The sequence below is a fragment of the Neopelma chrysocephalum genome, unplaced genomic scaffold (assembly GCF_003984885.1).
Source record: "Neopelma chrysocephalum unplaced genomic scaffold, ASM398488v2 Primary Assembly neopelma1_84, whole genome shotgun sequence".
NCBI classification, from domain to species: Eukaryota; Metazoa; Chordata; class Aves; order Passeriformes; family Pipridae; genus Neopelma; species Neopelma chrysocephalum.
In genome coordinates, this window is record NW_020897746.1 from 9666980 (window position 1) to 9691099 (window position 24120).

Genomic DNA, 24120 nt, shown 5'->3' on the forward strand with positions numbered 1-24120 from the left:
GACCCCCATCCACCATCACCATCAGGGATCACCTTCCCTTGATGTTCAGTGCTCATCCCACTGAGGGGAGAAAGGCTGCTGCCCTCATCTTCTGAGAAGGGTGTATTTGATTTTATTAAATAGAAACCCTGCCGGAAAGAGGTGCCAGGTTAATTGCTCATTAGCTGAGGGCTTAAAACTGCATCTCTGCAGTTTATCTCCATCCAAAGCACACCTTGATTGCTGATTGAGCGTGTGACTCCCTCATGGGAGGGCACCCAGAGCTCAGCATTGCACTTGGATGCAGGGGAGGGATGGTGTGTGTGTGTGTGTGGCTGTGTGACAGCCAGGTGAGTATCTGACCTGTTCCAACCTGGACTTCACCTGTTCTCATGCAGTGGCCAAGGCAAAGCTGCCTCCTGGGGGGGTCAGGTGAGAGCCAGAGCCGCCCCATCCCCAAATAACACATCAGCTCCCGGAGGGTGCTGCAGAGCAATCCCTTCCCTGAGGCTGAGCCCTGGATTTTCCCGTGCCAAAGCTCTCTGTGGGCAGAGGAGCAGGCCCTGGCAGCAGCAGGAGGAGGAGGAGGAGGCCGGTGCTGTGGCAGGTCCTCACCTGTCCAGGTGGAAGGCGGCGATCTCCGCGTTGTGCCGCTGGAAGTCAACGAAGTAGAAAAAGTCCTCGGGAGTCTCTTCCTCGCGTTTCTGCCTGGGAGGGAGCAGGGGGTGAACCTCACCCAGCTGCCAGGCAGCCTGGACACAGAGTGGTGGCACACAGGGACAGCAGGTGGGCTCAGGGACAGAGCTGCAGGTGCCCAGGCCAGGACCCAAAGTGTCCAGTGCCGAGCTGGAGCCATCGCCTGCTGTGCCAGGGAGCAGCACTGGCACCCTGTCTCAGTGCCAGGTGGGTGAGGGAGGCAGAAGGGCTGACTGTGGGCTTTAAATCTGCTTGTGCCAGAGCTTAGACCCCCTTGGGACAGTGTTTAAGGAGGGTACAGCATCAAGGGGTGCTGGAGGCTGTGCTGTGCCTCTCCTGACCCTGTGAGAGGCAGAGAAAGGCTCAGGTTCAATGCTGTCATATCCCTGAGGTGGGAAACCAGCTCATCTAATTCAGTTTTCTGGCTGCCACACAGTGGCCCAATATGTGCAGCACGTGGATTTGATGCTCAGCCTCCCAGGCAGCTGCATGGCACAGGAAAGCCCACGGGCATTGTGGAGCCCTCCTGGCTCAGCTGAGTGCAGGGATGCTTTCCTTCCCCTCCAGGACCTGTTGGACACTGATGGACACAGGGCAGAGGTGGATGGAAACCAAGAGGAGAGGAGCAGGCTGCCCTCAGGATGAGGAAATCACGCTGCCAGGTACCCTCCCCGTGCATGGACAGTGAAGTGAGGGGGAACAGACATGAAGAGTCTCAAGGGGCTGCAAATAAGTGCAGAAGCAATTTAAAACTGTTTGAGGTGAGCGGGACTGATGGCTGTTTCTTGGAAACACTCTTGGGAATCCAAGGAAAAAAACAAGGTAAAACCCCAAAGTCAGCTGGGGAAGAGGAGGAAATGAGCACTCCCTAACGGCAAAGCTCTCAGGAGAACAAGTGTCCCGAGGTCCTTTGCAGTCTGGCATTTGGGAACTGAGAAATTTCCAACATCAATAGCGGTGTGGGAACACTGGTGTTTATCCACGTGTGTTCCTGGGATGGTGTGAGCAGCCAAGAATAACTAAACCTGCTCAGCTGTCCAGGTAGCTGAGTGCAGCAGGGGGAAGGTGTGGCAGTGGTGTGGCTGTCCCTGCCAAGGATGCTCACACCCCTCACTCACAGCAGGGTTCTGCCTCTGCAGGGGGCTCAGGGGGCTCTGATGGTGCTCTTACCTCATGGGCTTGAACATGGCTTTCCCAAAATCCTGGAACCTGAGGACCAGCTTCAGGTGGACACCGCTGGGCTTCACGACTTGGGAAGGAAACAGGAGGTCAACGGGCTGGGCACACCCCAGTTACACCCTCCAGCACAACTCAGCTTTCCACCCCAGGAAGTGCATCCCATCACCCCCTTCCAGCTGCTCCTCTCTTTCTAGTTATTTTTCTTCTCCCCCCTCTCCCTTGTGCCACAGAGATTTCCTTCCAGCCCCTCTCCCAATAGCCATTTGTCACATTCCCCCTGGGGGCTCTTTCCTCCTCCCCAGTAGAACCCAGTGGTGTACCAGTGTCCTGGTACCCACATCAAACAGGCTGCTCATGGAAATGGTGGAATCATCATCCCTGGAAGTGCTCAAAAACCATCTAAACGCGGCTCTTGAGGACATTGCTTTAGTGGTGGGCTTTGCAGTGCTGGGGGAACAGTTGGACTGGATGATTTTAGAAGTCTTTTCCAACCTTAAGGATTCCATGGTCTACAATCCCAGCCTCTGCTGGGGTGGAGGGGTTTGATGGGAGGGAGAAGGGCCTGTCATTGCCTGGCTTTGCATTTCCCTGGCTGAGGCTGGGATGGAGGAGCTGGGGATGGGGCCAGCCAAAGCAATGGGGTGCAGGGGTGAGCCCCAAGTGTCACACTCACTCTGGCTGCAGTCACAGGCTCCCAGCAGTGCCTTCTCATCCTGGCTGTAATCTGCAAGGGCAGGAGCAGTGGTGAGACCCTGCTGGGCTCCGTCTCCAGCTGCAGACCCCCCATCCCAGGCTCCAAAGGTTTGCAGAAGGGATCTGTGGGGGCTGGGAGCCAGCTCCCAGCAGCCCCACCCCAGCTCCTGCGGCAGGAAGGTGCTCACCGGCACTGATGGTGGGGAACTCCTGCATGTCCCGGAGGAGCCTGTTAACAACGGGGCTGGAGCGTGGGTAGAGCCCATCCCTGCTGATGCCCAGGTGGAACTGCAGCCAGCTGGCTTCTGGCCGGAGCGGCAGCGGCGCCGCCGGGGAGGTCAGGTTGAGCTCCTCCCTGTAGAGCTTGTGTCTCCTGGAAGAGAGCAGTGACAGGGTGATGAGGATGAGCCACGGGGTGGAAAACCTGAGTGCTCCGAGCCTGGAGTCTGTTGGGGAGTGGGGAGGGTGCCTGGAGCAGAGCTGGAGGGATATGGGGTGGATAAGGACTCTGGGTGACACCCGAGGGGAAACTGAGGCAGGGAGCAGTGACTGAGATGGTCAGAGGTCTCACAAATTGTGCCACCTTCTGCCTCTAAAACCCTGGAAAGTGGCCTCAGGGAAACACAAGGGACTCTGTTGTCTTTTCCTCATCCCACCAGGACCTGGAGGGTATGACTGGAGCTCAGCTGCATCTCCAGCATCACAAAGAGCTGGTGTGGGATGGATGCAGTGCTTCCTAGAGGAACTACAGGCTCCTGGCCAGGTTTGAGGAGGGGAGGTGATGTGACAGCAGGTAACTTGGGTCTTGACTGCTCAGTGAGGTGTCTGGGAAGCCCAGGAGAACAACGGGGTCTTGTCTGTCCACAGAGGACAGTCTTTATAGTCATTACACCTCTGACAGAACTTTGTCCTGAAGCTGGAGGTCCCAGGCAGGGAAAAAAGTCACTGAGAGCCACAAATTGCAATTCCATGGGCAGATTCACAGCCCTCAGCTTGGTGAGCAGGGATGTGACAAGGCCACATCCTGCCCGTCGTCTCTTAAAATCAAGGTCCTACCCAGTCCTTTCTTGGCAGGTGGAGCTGAAGGGGCCTCCCAAGTTCAGTAATAATCCAAAACCACCTCTGCAATCAGTCAGCATTTTCCTCAGCCTCAAGACCTCCGAGGCTGGGACCCACACTCTGGAATGGAGAGGTCACTCATTCCACCCCAACAGTTTCCCATTAACTCCACCGGGGCCGTGCATGGAGCAGCCACTCCTGACAGAGGGAAAGTTCACTTTGCACTGGAAGCACCAGGACACCTCTGAAAGCAAACAGGAGCTGGGGGCTGAGAAGGAGTGGGACATTAACCAAAGCTGGGATGGAGTGGCTGGAGAGAGGGAAGTGCCACATGCCTGGCCAGACCTCAGCCAGAGCCTGAGCTCTGGGAAACACTGACCATTCACCAAGGCATTTATCACCAAGGCATTTATCATATTATTACAAAGGGCTCCTGGGTGGTGGTGGCTTTTTGTTTCCCTGCTCAGCCCAGCAGTTGGGGTTTGGTCGTGGTTTTTTTCCATCATCCTTCTCCATCCAAGCAGGTTAAACGGGGTGATTAGTCCAGGCTAACTGCAGGCAAGGGATGAACCTTCCGGAGGTGAGGGACATGTTTCAGTAGTATCCTGAGAAACATCTAGGAACTGGAGAGACAGGTTGTATGTACAGGTCACGGGAGCCTGTTCCCTCTCCCAGTTTGTTTGTCTTTCCATTGGACCAGGTCAGCCACAGCACGAAGTCCACGTGTGCGTGGTCAGAGGGAATGGTGCTGGAGCATTTCCCTCCTGCTCCAGCTCTTTGCTCAGGCTGTCTGCAAAGGAGGCAGAAGCCCCCCTGTGCACAGGGATGTGGCCCTGGAATGCTGTCAGCTCCAGTGGATGTCCCCTGACCCTTCCATGCTGCTGCTCTGCACCAGGTTTCCCGTGGACAGTTCTTTTGAGGCACAACCTTAACCCTCACCACAGCCAGGGACAATAAACCCCAGAGTGATGTAGGAGAATGACTCAGGATTTTTCCCTAGGGAAGCTGCCCAAATATTTTACCATATTTGCTCTCCTGCCTCCCATGCACACAGGCTGTTCCCCCGGGGTGGCAGTGAGCAAGGGATTACCAATGGGGAAAAAAATGCAGTGGTTATGCAAGGGGAGGCAGATCCCAGCCCTGCACCCACATGGGCCCTGCCCCGGGTGAGCCAGCCCCTTCCCAGCCTTTAAACCCAAAATACAGCTCCCTCTGCCTCCCTGTTTCCTTCAGGATTCCTGAAATATTTCCCTGTAAAAACAGATCTCTGCAAAAAAGGCATAATGATATAAAAACAGGGTTCATTTTTACCCTGCTATAAATAGCTCCAGGGTTGCTCTGGCTCTCAGCTGGGCTGGGGGGGGCTGAGGGTGAGGTGACACTGGGCTCAGGCCACCAGTGCCCTGAGTTTGGGGTTTTGAAGCTGCTCTTTCAAGGGTAAAAATAATCTCTGGAGTTTTTAAGGGTTCTGGGGGTTTTTTTTGGTTTTGAAGAGGTGTGGATGGTTTTTTTTGCCGTTTCCTTCCTGCATCCCCATCAGTCTCTGCAGCTGGTTCTGCATCCTGCAATCAAACTCCTGGTCCTGATTGAAGTGCTGGGGAACAGCACAGTGATGGGCAGCAGCCAGAGAGCTCCGTGGAGGGGGACAAGCACTGCTGTGCTCCCCTTGGCCACGGGTATCCGAACGGGACGTGTCCTGGGGCCACTCCAGGAGCTGGCAGAGTCCCCGTGCAGATGATGTCCATCTGGCTGCAGAAATGAAGACAGACACGCTGTGCTGGAGGTTAAGCTGCAGCTTGTTCCACTCAAGAGGAACATCCTGCTGCTCCAAAAGCTGCTCTGCCAACAGCCAGACCTACGGGTGATGGAGAAATGTGTTGTCACCTCGTCACCTCTTCACGCTGCAGGAGAGGATCCACATGGACACTCAGCTCTCACCCTCTCCTGCCTGGGTGTGGAGCTGCTGTGGAGTTTGCTCTTCAGTCCTCGACAGCAGCAGCAGCTTTGCTAAACCCATGGATTGGGAGGGAAAGCCATGGATTCCTGACTCTCACGAGGACACTGCCCTTGGCTCTCAGCAATTACAGGGATGGCTCCTTCCCTGACCACGTCGGAGAGGACACGGGCTCTGCAGTGCTCCTGGTGAGGGAGGAATTCCTCCATCCCCACAGCAAACTGACGGAACTGACGGTCTTCTGAAAAGCACCAGCCCTGGCAAGTGCCACCTGATTCTCTGTTGAATTTGCAGCCCCAGTGGTTGCTGGCAGGTCGTTGCAGAGGCCACTTTGTGTCACCTCGGCCTGTCCGTGCTCCCCGCAGGTTTTACCCATTTATGAGCACCACATATTTTATTTCAAAGTGACTGAGGAATAATCAATACCCTGCCTCCCCTTCCTTCCTGGAGGAGCAAAGCGAAGTCAGTCAAGGACAAACGGCACCACGACGTTCCTCCCGGACACATCACAACCAAAACCTCGGAGCAGGAGGGAATGTGCAGCCACGGCTTCGTCACAAACACCACGTTTAGACAAAGTGGTAAATAAAATTGGGCAATGCAGACTTCTACCTGAACAGCCAGGGCTGTCCTGCAGGTGAGGTGTGGACACAATGCCAGCGCTGCAGAAAGAGCTCAGCACCAGGGGCTCAGGGCTTCTGACAGTGCAGCCATCAAGCCGTGAGCTGTTTCAGTTTAAATCCCCCGTTCCCACCAGGATTTTTCCTGGGAAATGTCCATCTTGGGAAATGTCCATCTTGGTACCCAAATCCTGATGTCTTCAGGAGGCACTGCTCAGCTCTGAGAAGGTGCACCCAAGGCGGGACTGTGGCACAGCCAGGGATGCCCAAACCCATCATCCACGGACTTTGAGTGATGTGATGAAGGATCCAACGTGCTCCAGACTGACTCAAGCCAGGGAAGAACCTCGTAGGGGTGATCCTGACTGAGCACACAGGGTAGTTCCAGACACTGGACCACGGAGGTTGTTCTTTGTTTCCTTCCATTAACACTTCCCATCATCTCCTCCTGTGAGTCTCACACGGAACCAGCACTGGGTGAGTCCCACAGAAATAGCAGGGAGAGGCACTGAAGTGGAGAAAGTGGGAGCTTGGGAATCCTGCTCGCTCAGCTCAGCAAACATCAAAGAGGTGGCAGGAGGAGCAGGGGCCGCTCTGGTGCTGGAAACCAAACTTGGGCAGTGGGGAAGTTCCAGGACAGGAATCCCTGAGGTGGTCCCTGGGAAACGCTGCCGTCCCCTTGCAGGTGAGGTGGTGCTGTGAGCACTGGGAGCTCCATGCTCTGTTATATCCCAGTTTGTACATGAATGGAAAAGCTGTTGGGGTGCAGGGAGGAGCTGGGGGGGTCCTGGGGGATGCTGAATGTTTCCAGCTTGGTCCCAGCCCTCCTGCAAGGGGGGTTAGATCAGGGGTCCAGGGCCCAGCAGTCGGATCATGCTCACGTGGTTGATGTTTGGAGTTGGTGCTGAAGGTCACTGTCACTGTCCCCCTGCTTTGTGACAGTCCCACCCCAAGGGTAGGAGATGGGGGAGTTTTCCTGCAGCCGTTGCTGGGGCTGGGAGAGGCAGCAGGAGGAGGACTGAGCTGGGGATCCCTTTCCCTGGGAATCTGTCAGCAGGGATGGGCAGGACACACCCCAGGAAGGTGCCTCCCAGCTCTGCCCAGCTCTGCCTGTCCATGGGGGGCTGGTTGTTGGGGAGGGGGGTGATGGAGAGGGCAGTGGGGCAGAGAGCCAGAAATGGGGTGCAAACTCGACTGGGGGTGCCAGGGGACACCCAGGGGGTTCTGTTGCCATTCCCAGGCACGGAATGCTTAAGCAGGGGAGGGGTGGCTGGGAGAGCTGAGGTACCTTTGCAGGAGGTGCCCATACAGGGAGTGCCTGGCAAGAGTGCACCCAGGACATGCCAGTGCAGGGGCACCTGTACAGGGGGTGCTCAGGAGGTGCAAGAGCAGGGAAGGTGCCTGGGAACGGGGTTCCCAGAAAATGCCTGTGCAGGAGATGCACTCACAGGGGGTGCCCAAGAAAGGGGTGCCCAGGAGATGCCAGGGAAGTGTGTTCTCATGCAAAGGGAGCCTGAGAAGAGGGTGCCCTGGAGATTCCCGTGCAGGGATTGCCTGGGAAGGTGGTGCTGGCATAGGGTGTGCCCAAGAAACGGGTGCTCAGGAGATTCCCGGGAAGGGGGTACCCAGAAAAGGGGCACCCAGGAAAGGAGTGCCCAGGAGACGCCCATGCAGGGGGTGCCTGGGAAGGGCATACCCAGGAAATGCCCAGGAAGGGGGTGCCTGGGAAAGGGGTGCCCAGGAGATGCCCGGGAAGGGGATGTCCATGAAAGGGGTGCCCAGTAAGGGAGTGCCCAGGAGATTCCCAAGAAAACAGTGCCCAGGAGATGTCCGGGAAGGGGGTGCCCATGCAAGGGGTGCCCAGGAAATGTCCATGAAGGAGGTGTCCGTGAAAGGAGTGCCTGGGAAAGGGGTGCTCAGAAAAGGAGTGCCTGCAAAGGGAGTGACCAGGAGGTGCCCGCGCAGGAGGTGCCTGGAAAGGGGGTGCCCGGGAAGGGGGTGCCCAGGAGATGCCCGGGAAGGGGGTGTCCATGCAAGGGTTGCCTGCAAAGGGAGTGACCAGGAGACGCCCGCGCAGGAGGTGCCCGGTGCGGGAGTGCCCAGGAAAGGGGTGCCCAGGAGATGCCCGAGAAGGGGGTGCCCATGCAAGGGGTGCCTGGTAAGGGAGTGACCAGGAGATGCCCGCGCAGGGGATGCTCGGGAAGGGGGTGCCCGCGCAAGGGGTGCCCAGGAGATGCCCGCGCAGGGGATGCCCGCACAGAGGGTGGGGTGCCCGGCGCGGGGGTGCCGCGGCGGCGGGACGCACCTGTTCCAGCGAGCCGCCTTCCGCCGGTAGTAGCGCAGGGCTTCGCGGGCGCCCAGCAGCGGCTCGGCGGGGCCCGGCGGGGCGGTGCGGTACAGCGGGTGGGCGAAGAGGCGGCGCAGCGCGGGGGCGGCGCGGGCGCGGGGCGGCGGGCGCGGGCCGGGGGTCCCGGCGGAGGAGGAGGGGGGGCGGCGGCGGCAGGGGCAGCCCCAGGGGGTCGGGACCCTCTGCCCTTGCAGCTCCCGCCGCGCCCGCGGCCAGAGGTGGAAGTAGAGGTCGGCGGCCAGCAGAGCCCCGAGCAGCAGCAGCACGGCCGGGCGGTCCCGGCGCGGCCCCGGCATGGCCGGTGCGGGAGCTGCGGGGCAGGGACGGGCACGGGGGACGGGGGACGGGGACGGGGACAGCGCCGGGCGCGCCGCCGCCGGCTCCCGGGGCAGGGCGCACGGGGGAGCTCGAGCGGCGGAGCCGGGGGGTGCGGGCACCTCGGGGCGGGGACCGGGCTGGGCTGCTCGGGGCCCGGGGCGGGGGGAACGGGAGCGTGGGAGTCACCCCCGGCGAGGGGTGCGGGTGGCGGTGCCGGCGGGGGGGATGCTCCCGAGGCGGTGCCGGGGACCGAGCAGAGCCGCCCGCCCCCCCGGAGCACCGCCCGGCCGCCCAGAGCAGCCCCCCCCCGGGGCAGGTGGAGGGTCCCCCCCGCCCTCGGCTCCTCCGGGGGCTTCGTCCCCTCTCCCGAAAGGTGGGAAGCCCTCCCGGCGGAACCTTTGGCAGGAGCTGGAGGGCGGCGGGTGTCGCTGCTGCGGGGGCTCGCGGTGGGTGCGGGGATGGGGCGCTCGAACACCTCTGTGTGGCTGCGGGCTGAGCCCCAGGGGGGTCTGTCCCCCCACAGCCGGGCTGGCGGCCCTCCCGCCGTGCTCTCCGGCGGATGGTTCAGGCGCCGCTTGTATTTTCTTAATTCCTAAAAAAACCTCATATAGTTGAGGAAACTCCTCCCTGCAGTTTGCTGGGAGAGGCTGGGCCGTGGGGATGTGCTTGGGCTGGGACCCATCGGGCTCATCCTGGAGGGATGGAGAGCCCGGCTTCAAGCGGGGTGGGGAGCCCAGCAAGGGGCAGGTTGGAGAGCACCAGGCCAAGGGAGGGGAACGGAGGAGAAACTGGCTGTAAACAAGGGGAGCGTGACCAGACTAGCCTGGCTCCAGCACCGTGCTGAAGGCAGAACAAAAAATAAACTGCAGAAAAAGTCAATTATGTTTTCAGCTGGCTGGAGCAGGGCTCGGATCTGCGTGCAGCACGGCCAGGGGAGGCTCGGGGAAGCGTCCTGGGATCAAGGGGTTGGGACTGTGCAAACAGGGTGAACCTGCTGGCTGAGCATCTGTCCTGGAGCCTGAGAGGGCCCTTTGGTTGAGGAGGGGAGAGAAGACGATCCTGGGCTGAATTGTGGCTGGAGGGACCTGGACCACATCTGTTCCCTTGGTCTCTTGATCTTTGGAAGTCGGGGGCTGTTCTCATTTAGAAATGCAATTTCAAAATTCCTTCATCTTTTGATATTTGTGTTTCAGGTTTTTGGGGTTTGCTCTTAACTTTTTTTTTTCTGTAATACCAAGCTTTATGTATTTTCCACAGAGTGTCAGAAAAATCATAAGCACAAACTGCAGCTGGTGCTTCTGTGGCCAGTGAGGATCGGTGGGAGCAAATGAGGTGCTCCCCACTCTGCTTGGCTTTTGGGGGCACTGGCTGTGCCTGTCCTTCTCTGCCCTTTGGGGACAAAACTGGTGTAATGATTGCACTCGGATTCCTTCAGGCTCTAAACCAGACAAGAGGTATCAAGAGGGAAAATTTTAGGGTCCTGCCTGTATTGGGAAGGCTTGGGGGGCACTGGGCGGGCAGGGGCTCTGCTCAGAGGTGCTGGGTTGGGGTCTGCAGGGTGGGAAGCCTCAGAGCTGATCCTCCTGATACTGAAGGAGGGAAAAAACTTTCAGGATATAAAATTGGATGTAAATAAGGGGGGAAATGGTCTCTGGCTCTCTGGTGAAGTTGCTTAGGAGAAAGCAAAGCGTGTTGTGCTGCAGCTGCACACTCTGTCCGGGAACACCGAGGTCCTCAGTCCCTCCAGGTGACCTGGCAGCTTCCCCAAACCAGTGTCATCATAAGCCCGATACAAAGCAACAGCCCAACAGGGACTAACAATAGGATTCTTATTTAAAATTAAAAAAGATTAACCAGCTGAGGTTAACAAACCTTGGAATTCAGCAAACCCAGATGAATCACCGGGAGCAGAGCCTGCTCCGTGGCTGCCAGCCCGCTGAAGGGCACTCACTGCCTCACTCCAAACTCAAAAGAGCAACTTTCGACAAACACTCCATCAAAAAAACTGGCTAATACTTGCTTGGCTCCTAATCCTCCCTGAGCTGTTTCCCCGTTGCTAATCTCTCCCAGGAACCATTAATAAATCTTCCCTGGTTTGCAAGGCTGGTTCTGAACAAAGGCACCAGGAACCAGCAGTGCCCGGGCCCGTGGCTCTGCTATTTGCACGCTCCGCAGGAAGATCGTTTGGCTTTTAATGAGCCCACTTAAAAAAGAAACAAAAAGTAATAAATCAATCCCGTTAATCTGTAATAAATCGAAGCACTGAGGTCCTTCCCAAAGCCTTCAGTGACTGCCAGCTCCCGACGCGCTGGGATGCAAAATCACTGTTATTATTTAGAACAGCTCAGCAATGACAGTGCTACCTGGGCTGTGCCTGCCCAGCGATGCTTCCCTGCTCATCCATGGCTCGGAGTCCCTTGGGAGCAGGGGGGATCCCTCTGGAGTTTGTCTCCATCCCTCAGCATCTCTCTATGTCCTGGTTTCTTGGTTGGTGGCTCTGCTGCCAGGCTGTACCTGCTCTGTGTGTAGTCCCTGGGCTGCAGCTGAGCATCACTCCCCACTCTCCGGCTATGCAGCCTGGAAAGGGTGGATGTGTTCCTAAAATTAACCTGGAAATGCTGCTTTGATAGGCCACTGACAGCTACAGCGGAACCAAATTAGCGTTTGGAATTACCATGAGATAATTGGCCTCATTTACTATTTAAAGATGGGGGGGAAAAAAAAACCTCTCCCTCTTCCACACAACTGCAGTGGAGAAATGTTCAGGCGTAGATGATGTCCCAAAACATATCATTAAAGCTTTAAATAAATGTATGATGACATCTCGTGTTAAAAAAGACTTCCTTTGTGTTTCATAGGAACCAGGAATCCTTTTCAAAGTCGTGTTTTAATAAAGGATATTCCTCTTGTTTTTCCAGACACGCAACTTACAATATTTGGAGTTGTAAGTATGTCATTTGAATTCTTTCACACAGGGTGGATTTAAAAATCGTCTTCCTTAGAGATGCCTCTTACTTGCCAAAAGGTGAATGCCTCTGTCTGCTGCTTTTTGTCTTTTTCACTTGAAATGCTGCAGGGCTGCCCTGGTCCCACCCTGCAGATTGTAATGTTTGGAAAAGGGAGAAGATGAGAACTATCCCTTTCTCACTGTCATTAATTACAAGTATTAAACACCAAGGCAGCTACACAACATTACAGACAAAATAAAAATACGAGTTGGAGGAGCCAAGTTCTGCATTTGCTGCTCCACAATCAAGATATGTCTGAGCACATCACGTGCCAGAAGCACATCCCTCAGTTCCAGTCCTGCTCCTGGTCTGGCTGGTCCAGTCAGGACTCAGAGAACCAGGTCCATCTTTTTCCTGTGTGATGGTGGTGGTGGTGATGGTGGTGATGGTTGTGGTGGTGGTGGTTGTTTTGTTGGTCATGGTCATTGTGGTCCCCAAAGTGCATCTCCCACCCTCGTGCCAGGGCTGGGGATTATTTCCCAGGGAAGGTGGTGCCTCTCACAAGGGGTTTGGTGGGGTCCCCTCTGCCTGAACCCCCCAGGACTGGGGGTTTCCCACCACCAGGGTTGTGTGAGATCCCTCCCCAGCCTGTGCTGTGCTGGTTTGGTGGGAGAAGCCTTCGCTGTTGCTCTGGGCTGTCTCACGCTCTGCCTCGGCTTGTAATTAAAAATGAAATATTTGGGCTAAGTGCTGAAATTAAGAACACGTTTTTGATAGCTCACAATACAGAGGAAAGCCCTGGAGACCCTGATAGGGCAATTAGTGCCTCTCCACTTGCATTGGAGATGAGTCTTTTGAGAGAGGAAGCCTGTTCACTCCAGGGGATTTTTTGGTACAAAAATGCAATTACAGGGTATAAAAGGGAGCATTTAGAAACAGGCAAAGCGGGAATGAGTCTGGAGCCTCCTTTGCTGCAGGACTGGGAAGGCAGAAGGTAAGAGGTGCCCCAGGCATGACACCCCAAACACTTCCCCTTCAACCTGCCGGCCCTGGCAGCAGCTCCCATCAACTCGTGGTTTCATTTCCCTCCCGTCTACCTCTCCTGGCTGCTCTTCCAGGCTCGGCTGCTGTTCCAGGCTCATCCCTTGGCCTCAGCAATCTCCCAGCTGCTCCAGGCTCGGGAGGCTGGGTGGTTGCTATCCCAGTTGGCAATGAGCTTTTGCACTGCTCAGCACAAACCGGAGGAATCCACCTCCACGGTCCAAGCGTCGTGTGCCGGGGCCGCCTCCTCCAGCACAGCTCTGCTTCCCCCCTCCCTCTCTCCCTCTAAGCATCTCTGGAGCTGGTGTATTGTTTAGAACAAAGCCTCGAGGGGCTGTGGCAGCTTCCCATGATCAATCCCAACACCATGTTGTCCCGGGGTGATGAGCAAGCCGTGAGCCCTCGCACGGTGTGTGGGGGATGAGGAGGCTCCGCCACGCTCCCCACGCTCCCACCTGAAATCCAACTGGTGGACACCAACCCTGGGAGCCTAAAAAAGGTCTGCAGCAAGCAGAGCTCGTGGAGGAAGGTGGTGGTGACCTGCACAGAGCCAGCACAAGGGCAGGGCTGCCTGCACGTCCCTGCAGAGCGGGTGACACGGGGCTGTTTGTCTTGGACGTGCTGGGATGGGCTGGGAAACAGCGCCGACCTCTTGAGCAACACTGGGGGTTTTTGGCCGGCCGGGCAGTGGCTCAGCTTGTGTCGAGTTTATAAGATCTGATTTCCAAGATAGGAAAAAACCAAAACAACCCTGTCCAATGGCCAGACTCGCCCTTGCCAAGGAGGAAGGGAACAGTCGGTGTCGTTAAAGGTTAAATAACAGCAAATCACATTTCTCGTGCCGGGCCGTGTGTGCACTTTATTTAATCAGTGTTTAGTTTGTTGAATTACTTTTATTGGGAGTTAACTGTGTAGTGGTCTCAGTAGAACATCTGGTCCATGATTTGGAAAGAATATTCTTCGACCCTTGCTGACTGCAATTATTTTTGGAGACAAGTGGAGGCTTTAGAGGCATTAAGAAGATAAAATGCAGATTGTTTGCAGAAGGGTTTTTATTTTATTTTAGTGGCTTTCAGAGAGAGGAACTTTTATTATTTTTTTTGGTCTATTCTTAGCAGACAGTGCAGTGAAAACCGAGGAGAAGAGCTGGGAAGAGGCACAGATGTTCCCTTTGCCATTGGCTGGGCCAGGCACCCAAACCCAAGGCAGAGGGTTTGAACCTCCCTCCAAAGCTGCTGTAACATTTTCCAAGACTTGCAATAGCTCCTCTGCCCACCAGTTTCCCAGTAAAATCACTGAGGGCTGGTATGGGACTCTCTGTATAATAATTTGAAAGTGTGACAGTTGATGAGACAAGGATAGTTTACAAAGTAGAGAAAATGAAGGGCTTTGTGCTTCCTTCCATCGATGGGAAAATCACAGATGGATCCCAAACTTCCAGCTCTCAGCCCAGCACCAGTTCATCCAGACCACAAAAGAGAACAGCCAATCTCCCATTTGGAGTCTATGATGGAAGATGGGACACCTTTATCCCCAAGAGTAAATACTCTGAGGGAAAAAAAAGCAGCATTAATTTATCAGTATTATAATTTATAAGTATCTCATGAGTTAATTGTCGTTGTACATCGTATCCCTCCATGGAGGAGGCTGGCTGACTCCTCTGTGTCTGCAAGAACACTGATTTCAATTATTTAGAGGAAAATATACAATCTTGGTTGCTGTTTGCTCTATGATGGTGCATCTTGTCCAGGGGAAAACCACAGGCAGACAGGCTGGGAAATTATGGCTGTTTTTTTAGCAGGAAGATAAAGTAGAACTGTTAAAGCAGGGAAGGATGGATGCTTGGATATCCTGGGGGCATGTTGTTATGGGCAAGATCATGGATTTGAGAAGGACCTTGGGTGGCTTTGGAAGGGTCAATAATACTAATACTAATACTAATAATACAAGTATCATTGGTGTTTTATTCCAGCACCTCCATATACCTTGATTTTTTGGAAATGCCCTCATGTTTCAAAACTATGAAGGGAAGAAAAGGAAAGGGAGTGAACTTCTCAATCACAAACTGATTTTCAGTGTTTGTTATACTGAGGGGAGGGGGGAAAAGCCCTTTCATTCTCAATCCCCAATTGAAATTGTTCATTAAAAAGCACCAGTAAATTGGGATGGTCAAAAGCAAACTGCAGAGCAGCAAGATGTTACTTCCCACTAGTAGAGATGCTGTAGGTGTGTGTATAACCACAATATCAGCCAGTGGGGAAGATCCTTCCCCTTCCCAGGCAGCTTTTGTGGCACCACATCCCTGCCCAGCTTTTCCGGAGGGGTTTTTTTTTGTGTGTGTGTTTCTATTTGTTTTTCCCCTTCCTGACGTATTAATCTCGGGGTCATCTTAACCTTGGCTCTGTGCTGGCTCTGGGAAAGGGCTGTTGGCAATAACCCTGCTGGGGGAGCTCTCTGTGGGCACAGTATTTGGTAATAAAAGCGACGATTTTGGAACACGGAGCTCGCGCAGGGAGCTGCACGGCGGGAATTTGTTAAATAGCTTATTCTGCAGTAAATGCAGCATAAATTAAAAACGAATAAAACAAAAATCAGAACAAATGGAAACAGCTAGGAAGGACCCTGAGAGGGCAACTGCTCCATTCCTAGTGTTTCCAGGATGGATGTGTCTGCTGGATCTGGGCAATCGACACCCAGATCAATCACCCGCCTCCTCCTCTGGCTTTTTTACCATCAAACCATGAAATATTTGGGCCTTAGCTGCTTGTCAGCTTTGCTTCCTGTTTTCTCACTTTGTTGGAAGTCAACTCCAGTGTTGAGGGCTTTTTTTCCACCAGTAGGATACAAAATCAGGAGAATCAGTTAATGCCTTGCACTAAAGAAGAGCTGCTGAGCCTGGGTGTGTTTTCCCAGGGGTCTTTATCTGTCTGCAGCACAGTCGTGTGTGCATATCAAATTAAAATGAAATTATGGCACTGGGACCTCATGTAGATCAATTGTCTCTGTGTAAAATGCCTCCAGCATTTTAAACATGGGTTCCTGCACCAGAGCAATGGTCTTTGACTTAATCTGCCTTCCAGGACTGCTTTAGGGGTCACTTACCCCTTTCACACCAGAAAACTCACTGTCTTGCTGCAGAACCAGCAGTAAGATATTTTTTGAAGCAAGGAAATAATCAGGGTGGTTTTAATGAGGTTCAGGAGGAGGAGGAGTCTCTTATCAGCAGAAAATTCAGCTGTTTTCCCACTCTGTCCTTCCTTGACTTCCTCATTAACCCCTTGTCACCAAGGATGAGCACCAGGGCAGGGAATGCTGTGCAGAGCAGAAAGGGAGTCACTGCCAGAAGGGAAAAGGTTGGTCTGGAGGATCAGGTGAGTACAGAAGGACCTGAGTTGCTTGAACTGCTCTGATTTTTCAGTCACACCAACAAATTAGCAGGTTTTCCTAATAGAGTCATGGAATGGTTTGGGTTGGAAGGGACCTTGAAGCTCATCCAGTCCCACCCCCTGCCAAGGTCAGGGACACCTTCCACTATTCCAGGTTGCTCCAAGCCCCGTCCAACCTGGCCTTGGACACTTCCAGGGCATCCCCACCCTCACAGCCCCTGAGACAAAAAGTCTTGAACAAGACTGGAGTGGACTGGAGTGCCCAGGAAAGGGCCAGGATGGGTGTTGAGACCTCCAAGAGTAGCAAACATCCTTGACCTTGTTTCTCTCCATATTTTCAAGCCCCTGCAGTCCATGGGAAAGAGCATAGGTAGACTTTTCCATCCAAGCCCAGTGTGCTCTGTGGAGAAAACCTTGGAGGGAGCTGATGCCAATTTTAGCCCAAGTTCCTGCAGCAGAAATAGATCTTCCTGAGGACACATTTAAATTCTTAGTAAATTATATCTCAGGTTAAACTCTTTATTAAAGTGCCAGGGGGGGACTTCAGGCTGGCTGTATGTACCTCATCACAGGAGATGGGCTGGAAATTACAGCAATTTGGAAAGAACATGGATTTGAATCTTAGAGCATGTGGTGAAAGTCAGTGCACGGTGAATTATTCCACTTAATTCATGTTCACACACGGATTCAGCTGGAGCCAAAGCATTTCTATGGTATCACATTTCTCCAGTGAGCTACTGAGTGTAACACAAGACCTCTTGTAGGGGGGTTTGTGCTTGTCCTTGGGGTTTTTTGTTCCTTTTTGCCTTTGTTGCTCATCCAGAGGCAAATGCCAATGAACTGGATTTGTTCATCTGCTGTGTGCAATAACCACAGAGGTTATTATTTTATATTTAAGGTCCTTCCTGCTCTTGGCAGTTGGTTTTCTGTGGTGGTGGGAAGCAAAAGGCTGTGGAGGCCTCGTGTCCTGACTGGTGGAACTGCAGAGCCACGTGGATGTGTGGGGATGGTTAATCTTCATATAAGAAACTGCCATGGAAACTGTTTAATTGGCAGTGAGAGAAGCCCCAGCTGTTCCTGCAAGCTGCTGAAATTGTCCCTTTGCTCCAGATGTTCCTCTGGGTCTGTCTGTCACCCTACAGCAAACTCACTTCTGTGAAGGTACCAATGGCTCTAACACTTCTAGAGTTTGGCTGCAGAGATAACCTGACTTGTTTTGTCAAAAATAAGTCATGGAGCAAACCTGATGTGCAAAAATATGTTGGATAGCTCGAAGTAACAACCTCCTCCATCAGATCTGGGAGGTACAAGAGGTGTTTGTTCTCCTTCTCCACCCTGGCACTGGTGGAACTCCATCCATCCACTGTGTGGGTAGATAGGGCCATTTGTGGTTTCCAAATCAACTTTTTCAGTATTTTTCCCTGCACAAAACATGAACATTTAGTCCATGCACCCAAAATGAGATCAGAACAGCAAGTTTTCCCCTTGGCCATGGTGTGGGTGCCCTGTTGGCTCTGACTCCCACACTCTGAAGGCTGTTAAAAACATCTGTGAACCAAATGGCTCAAAGAACTGCAAGAGAAAAGCCTCAATTTTAGTTGTGGTTAAAGATTTTTTTGTTTTTCCCCTTTTCCACATTACCCACCTTTCTTCCCAGCCCTCAGCTCACACTGAGGCTGATGGGTGGTTTTGGGGTGTGCAGACAACAGCTCAGGGAGGCACGACCCTGCTCTCCTTCCCTCTTTTTGTCGTGTGGGGCCTCCAAAATAAAAATGTTAAGGGTCTGTTGACCAAAAAGGGTTGAAAATGAATATTTACACAGGACTCAATTGCTGTCCATCTTCCCCTCCACTTTAGTTCAATGCAAGGAGCAAATAACTGTGTGCAGTGATTGCAGCTATTGCTGAATTACCAACTTATTCATGACATGCAGATTACAGGGCAATAATTATAGCTGAGCTTGCTGTCATTTTATGAGATCCCCAAGTATCCAGATCTCCTCAGGGCTGGGGTTTTTTGCTGGTGTGGCAATGTTTAGCTCTAGCTGGAGGCACAGTTAAGTAGGGGAAGCATAAGTGCAAAATGTCCTTGAAAATAAGGTGACAACTGATGCTTTCTTTGTCTGGCCTCTGCCTTCTCCTGTTATATTCTGGATGTTATTCTGGGAGCTGGCACAGGCATTAGCAATGCAAAAATAACTCTGGGTTTGGCCACATCCATGTTGTTGTTTAGGAGCCCATTGGAATTTGGGTGATGGTGGGGAGGGAGGGATGAAGATGGCTGGAGTAGGAGGCTGGGAATTCATTAATTTTTACTCACTGTGGGATCCCACATCAGCAGGGTATTTTTTATTATTAATGCCAGAAAAGTTAAAGTGCAGAAAGGCACATTAGAATGTCAGGATAAGAGGAAATGACCTCAAGGTGCATCAGGGGAGGTTCAGGTTGGACACCAGGAGGAATTTCTTCACTGAAAGGATGGTTAAGCACTGGAATGAGCTGCCCAGGGAGGTGGTGGAGTCTCCACCCCTGGAGATGTTCAGGGAATGACTGGACGTGGCACTCAGTGCTCTGGACTGGAGGACAAGGTGGGGATTGGTCAAAAGCTTGATTTGATGGTCTTGGAGGTCTTTTCCAACCTAAATATTTTCACAATTCTATGAAAAAGTAACTCTATATGCTAAATTACATATATTATACATAGATATTATATATATTATATATATGTTAAATTCCAGGGGGAGTTTGGCCCTGAGACTTGACATGGCTGGCCAGGGAATGTTTGGGCTGCAGGGAGGGGAGCTTGAAAAGCCCTGAGGTCTGACTCAGTGGCACAAACCATCTCCTGGCTCAGCATCTGGGAGGTCCTGGACAAGCCCTGGTGCTCCTGCACCTCGTGGGGGACCCTCAGTGAGCACAGGGGCCACCCCTGGGGCAGGAGGTCCTCACCTTTCTCTACCAGCAGGGTGGTTTTAGGCTGGTGTGGGTGTGCGTGGATTCTGCCCAGGGGGGCACTGCTGGAGTGCAGGTTAATTAGAGCTAATTGCAGGGTTCATACTCTCCGGGTTTGTCTGATACAAGTCAAACCATTTCCTGCTGTTCAGCACTTTGCAGACACGTGGCCAGAGGCGCTGGGATGGACGTGGATGTGTTCTCTGCAGGCACCCAGCTGGGCAAACACACACTCCTTTCCCTTTCCTCCCTGTGCGTGGACCTTGATGGAGCCAAACACCCCATCACAGCCTCGCTCTGTGCTCTTGGTGATGTTACCACTTTATTGTTTATTAATAAAGTGTTTATTAAATGGTGTAGAGTCCCTAAACCAGGTGAAATGGTCGGGTTTAGTTAAGCTGAGGGTTCCTGTGTGACTTGCCCACGCTGAGCCCTGGGCTTCTGTGGTTTGGCCCCCCCAAACCAGCACCTTTCTCTGCACAGCCTTGCAGCTGGTGTTGCTGGCAGCACTTTGCCTCCAACCCTTAGGAAAGCTCTATCACAGATCTACCTCCCAAAAAAATAGGAGCCAAAATATCTTAACTGTGTTCCCTGCAAGGGGACTTGGTGCATGAATTGATTAAATATTTACACAAGCTTTTAGAGTCAAATACTGCATATGAACTAAATTTTATCCTAAGTCATTAAATTTGTACTTTAAAGCTCGTTTTTAAAGTCCCCTAGTGGGGACATTAAAAGTGTATTTGATGGAGTTGATATAGTTGTAGTTCTGTGCTAAGATCCCAAGTGATAGAAGGGGAACTCAGCCCAGGTACTGGGGACACAGAAACAGGAAGATCTCAAACACAAAAGGGTCAAAGTTAAAGGTTTAAGAAGAAAAGCAGCATCTTTTTAAAAGGAATAAAAGGTGAGTTTGACTCCAAATGTAATTTTGTTATAAAAACTTCGGCTTTCTCACAAGCCAGGATCCAGAATGATGGTTTCATAGCCTTTGAGATGTTTCAAACAAGCAATGTTATTCCCCAGGAAAAAAAACCATCCCCCTCTCTCCCAGGTGCCCTCTGCAAATTGAATCCACAGTCCTGAAAACCCGGAGCTGGTACCAAGCATTTTAATCTTATTGAAAGTAAACAGTGAGCACCAATTTACATAAAAATCGACTTGTAAAATTATTTCAGTGTTAACATTGTGACACTGTAAGTATATTGGGTGACTTTGGGGCCGCTCAATGCTTTTTAAATGGATGCTGCTGCTGCTACAACAGATTCTGGTCGTGTTTGTTTTCAGATGTTTGTAGGAAATTATGTGGATTAAAAAGCTCTGCTTTAGGAAAAGCCCGAAGGAAAATGAAATGAAAAGAAGGAGGATATTCTTCAAGGACCACTGAGTCTGGAGGTCTTTTGGAAATATTCCTGGCAGGAGGATTTCAGCAGGGTGGGAGGTTTGGGAGCCTGGAGGATGCTCCAGAGGAGAGCATTTGGTCCCAGGTGGGTGATGTTTGCTGGCACTGAGGGTCCCCCATGTTTGCTCAGACTTTTCTTCGTGCTGTTCTCCCTCAGCTCATTTTCTCCATGTTGTCTGAGAAAGCTCTGGGAAGGAAAATGGGAGTAAAAATTGTCTGTGAGGGCAGAGAATGAATTAAGGAGGGAGAAGGGCCCTGGCAGCGGGAGCGGCTGGAGCTGAGCTGGCCCTGGCCTGTGCTGTGTCACTCATTGCAAACAGCTCTAAATTATCAAACCTTCAGCCCTCTTCAGTTATTGGATGAAACATTTTGGCTTGTGGTGAAGAGAAGCTCACAGGAGATGCTTTAATGGCTGCTTCTGATCTTAAAACCAAACAGTCCCAGAACTGCTGCCTACGCCGAGAGAAACATCCCTGGCATTTACTGCATAAGGATGTGCTGAAGTCTATCCCAACACAGAGTCTGCATTTTCAGATGTTTGGAGATTACTTTTATCTTCTTCCCTCTATTAAATATAGCTCAGCTCTGCTGCTTTTCCCACGAATAAAATGTGCTGGCTGTTCCTTCCAGGAATCATCATTTTTAAGGCGCTGTTCAGCGGCGCGTTCGCCCGTGTTTGTGCTAGATGGGATCACTGTTGTGTCATCCACAGGGTTCCCTCTGCACTGGGATTAATTTTTGGCTCGTTTATGTAGGAAGAAGCCTTCACTGCTTCACCACTTTGTATGGCTTCTAAACCTGAGTATGTTGCAGATTCTTTGGAGAAGAGAAGGTTGTGTGGAGACCTATAAGGACTCTGTATCAGGAGCTGTAGTGATAGGAATGGGTTCAAATTGAAAGAGAGCAGAGTTAGATGGGATATTAGGAAGAAATTCCTCCCTAGGAGGGTTGGGAGGCCCTGGTACAGGTTGCTCAGAGAAGCTGTGGCTGCCCCATCCCTGGAAGTGTCCAAGGCCAGGCTGGACAGGGCTTGGAGCAACCTGGGCTAGTGGAAGGTGTCCCTGCCCATGGCAGGGGGTGGAATGAGATGAGCTTTCAGATCCCTTCCAACCCAGACCATTCCATGATTCCATGATTCTCTTATCTGGAGCTGAGGAGTTTTGCCATGGCTGGAGCATGGAGTGAACAAGACCAGGGAGAGGGAGAAGGTCTCACCTGGTGGTTTCTCAGGCTGGAGGTGCTGTTTGCTGGTGTGAAGGGCTGATTTTCATGGTCCCCTCTGAAGAATTTTGGCTGGGGGATGCTGATGGGGTTGGTGAGTCAGCATGTGATCCCTGGTATCAGCAGAGAAAAAGCAGGATAAGGGGAGCAGCTCCTCATCCCTGCTGGAGGAGGGATGCTCTGCTCATCTCCTCCCGAGGAGAGCCACCACAGGGAGGAGGAATCACACATCTCCAGTGCCAAATGCCATCTGACTCAAGGGAAGGAAAATCACACCTCTTTATTACACAGATTTATCTCGCTGTGGCAGAGCCCCACAACCACCACCAGATGCTCATCTTCTCAGTTGCTTTATTGGATTCTGGGACATCCTCGTAATTGCTGTGAGTGGGAGATGATTCCCCAGCATCTGGCATGTGTTAATACTGATTCAGAGCTCTTATCAATCCACTTAGGAGAGCGTGGACATGCTCTCTGTGCAGGCAGAGGCAGCCTGGAAATTCTAAAGCATCATTTGATCCTATTTTTCTTCCTTTGAATTGCTGCTGAATGACTGAGTCCTTGCCACCAGACCTGCTGCAGGGTGGGCAGTTGGAGGCGGGGAGACATCACCCAGATTTCGTCCCAGTTTCTGACAATGGGTAGGAAAATGCTGCCCAATTCCCCCCAGCCTTCCCCCAGGTTGTCTTGCAGGAGATTCTGGAATGCTCTCCCAGCACAAGTTTCTCCTCAGCCCATCAAAATCCGTTTAGCACAACAGAAGCCTTCAGATGACTTAAAATTAATTCTGTTTTAATGTTTGGTTTAGGTTCAAGAGGTCTCCTGCTCCCTCTGAGGCTGGTGGCAGATATCAGTGAGCACAGCTGCTTGGGCACTGCCTCCAGGTCTGAGGGGGCAGAAGAATCTCAGCAGGTGGGTTTCACTGCTCAGCTCAGAGTGAGGAAAAAGGAGGAATAGAACTAGCGAAAAGCAGATATTTCAGGAATTGCTCCAAAGCTGCTGTTTTCATTCCAAGGAGGAACAAAAACAAGGGGTTTAGGCAGTTTTAAACATTTTTCTTCTCTTCCTCTGAGCAGCCTGGCAGGGTTTGGTCAAACAAGAGTTCATGCTGGCATGTGCAGCAACGCTGGCAACCTCCTGTTCTCCAGGCAGAGGTTTGGAGGAGGAGGTTTTGGATGGGCACAATGGTCCAGAAGAATCTGTTTGAAGGAGGGAATGAAATACTTCCCTGCATCCCTCCTGCCTGAGGAATGCTGCTGGGTGTTGAATAGCAGAGGAGGGCAGGGAAGAGGGATTCTCCAGGCTTGCAGGGCTCTGTCTAGACTTCCTAATGCAGTGGTGCCTTGAACTCCTGCCACGGCCTCTCGGCGCGTCCTATAAATGGAAGCGGAGGAGCTTCCCACTGCCAAAGCCTCAGTCATGTTAATGAGACCCCAGTTCCTGTCGGATTTGGCAGCCTGTCCCTCTAAACCAGTGAACTTGCAGCAGGTGGTAGCAAAGCTCATTTCCTAAAACCACATCCCTATGGAAGCAAAAAAGCCCCACCTGACTTCCTGTGGCGAGGCGACTGCATCTCCCTCCAGTCTGATGGAGGATTCCAGGTGTGGGGATGGATGTTCCTGCACGGGAAACCTGGACACCAGCACTCCACAGAGATGATATTTGGGTTGGCACATCACTCTCGTCATCTTGGAAAGGTGACACTCACTTCCCAAAGCCCGTTCTGTTGGACATGTTGGGAAGCCTGTCTTGCTGGCTGTGTGAGGCTGCAGCCACCACAATCCATCTGGTTTTTGGGTGTTTCTGTTCTCTCTGGCTCCATCAGAGCTCATTTGGGTCACCGAGTTCATTTTGGTTTAGGATGCATTTCCTTCTCCACCCTCCTTTCTCCCCTTTCTGGGATCAAGTTTCTCACAGCTGAGCTACTCTTGTCTCTCTGTTTCCCACTGAAGGCTGAAGCAGGGCTTGGTCACCTCTTATTTTTCCAAACCCAGCCCAAGCAATGAACATCTGCCAGGAGATAGAGGTTTTCCTAAGCCTGTGGTTTGAATAACTCATTCTTTGCAGCCTTGCTCCTCTTCCAGGCACATGCTGCCCATGAGGAGCGGGAAGGACAACTCTAACCACTGGATGCTGCCTCCTGTGAACCCACAGCCTGGGATGGTGGGAATGCAGTGCTGGCCAGGCTCAAAACCTCCTCTTTTCACTCTCTCTGGGGTTGTGGTGTGACCTTTCCCATGGCACCTGGAGTGGAGAAATGTCCTCCCCGCTCTTACCACCAGAGGAATAATGAAGTGGCTGAGGCAGAAAATGACCAAACATCTTC

General features: G+C 52.6%; 1 protein-coding gene and 1 long non-coding RNA gene across 6 annotated transcripts in view; one reads left to right on the top strand and one right to left on the bottom strand.

The window, feature by feature from the left end:
• FAM20A (FAM20A, golgi associated secretory pathway pseudokinase) overlaps positions 1–8831 on the bottom strand; it is a 19387-nt gene extending 10556 nt beyond the window's left edge. For both annotated transcript variants that reach the window (XM_027691771.1, XM_027691770.1), the window contains exons 1-5: positions 8486–8831; positions 2736–2920; positions 2528–2578; positions 1846–1924; positions 595–687 (exon numbers count right to left, since the gene is read on the bottom strand). In XM_027691771.1, the coding sequence (XP_027547572.1) occupies positions 595–687; positions 1846–1924; positions 2528–2578; positions 2736–2920; positions 8486–8823 (746 nt within the window). In that variant the 5' untranslated portion in view covers positions 8824–8831. The remainder of the gene's footprint in view (positions 1–594; positions 688–1845; positions 1925–2527; positions 2579–2735; positions 2921–8485) is intronic.
• A 2874-nt stretch (positions 8832–11705) lies between these two features.
• On the top strand, positions 11706–22812 carry LOC113971644. 4 transcript variants are annotated; one of them, XR_003535617.1, is made up of 3 exons: positions 11706–11789; positions 20226–20566; positions 22603–22812. It is a non-coding gene; the product is annotated as an uncharacterized LOC113971644 (long non-coding RNA). The 4 variants fall into 4 exon arrangements; XR_003535618.1 differs by lacking the exon at positions 11706–11789 and having other exon boundaries at positions 18804–20367; positions 20459–20566; XR_003535615.1 differs by lacking the exons at positions 11706–11789; positions 20226–20566 and adding an exon at positions 11877–16187.
• Positions 22813–24120: the final 1308 nt, after the last annotated feature.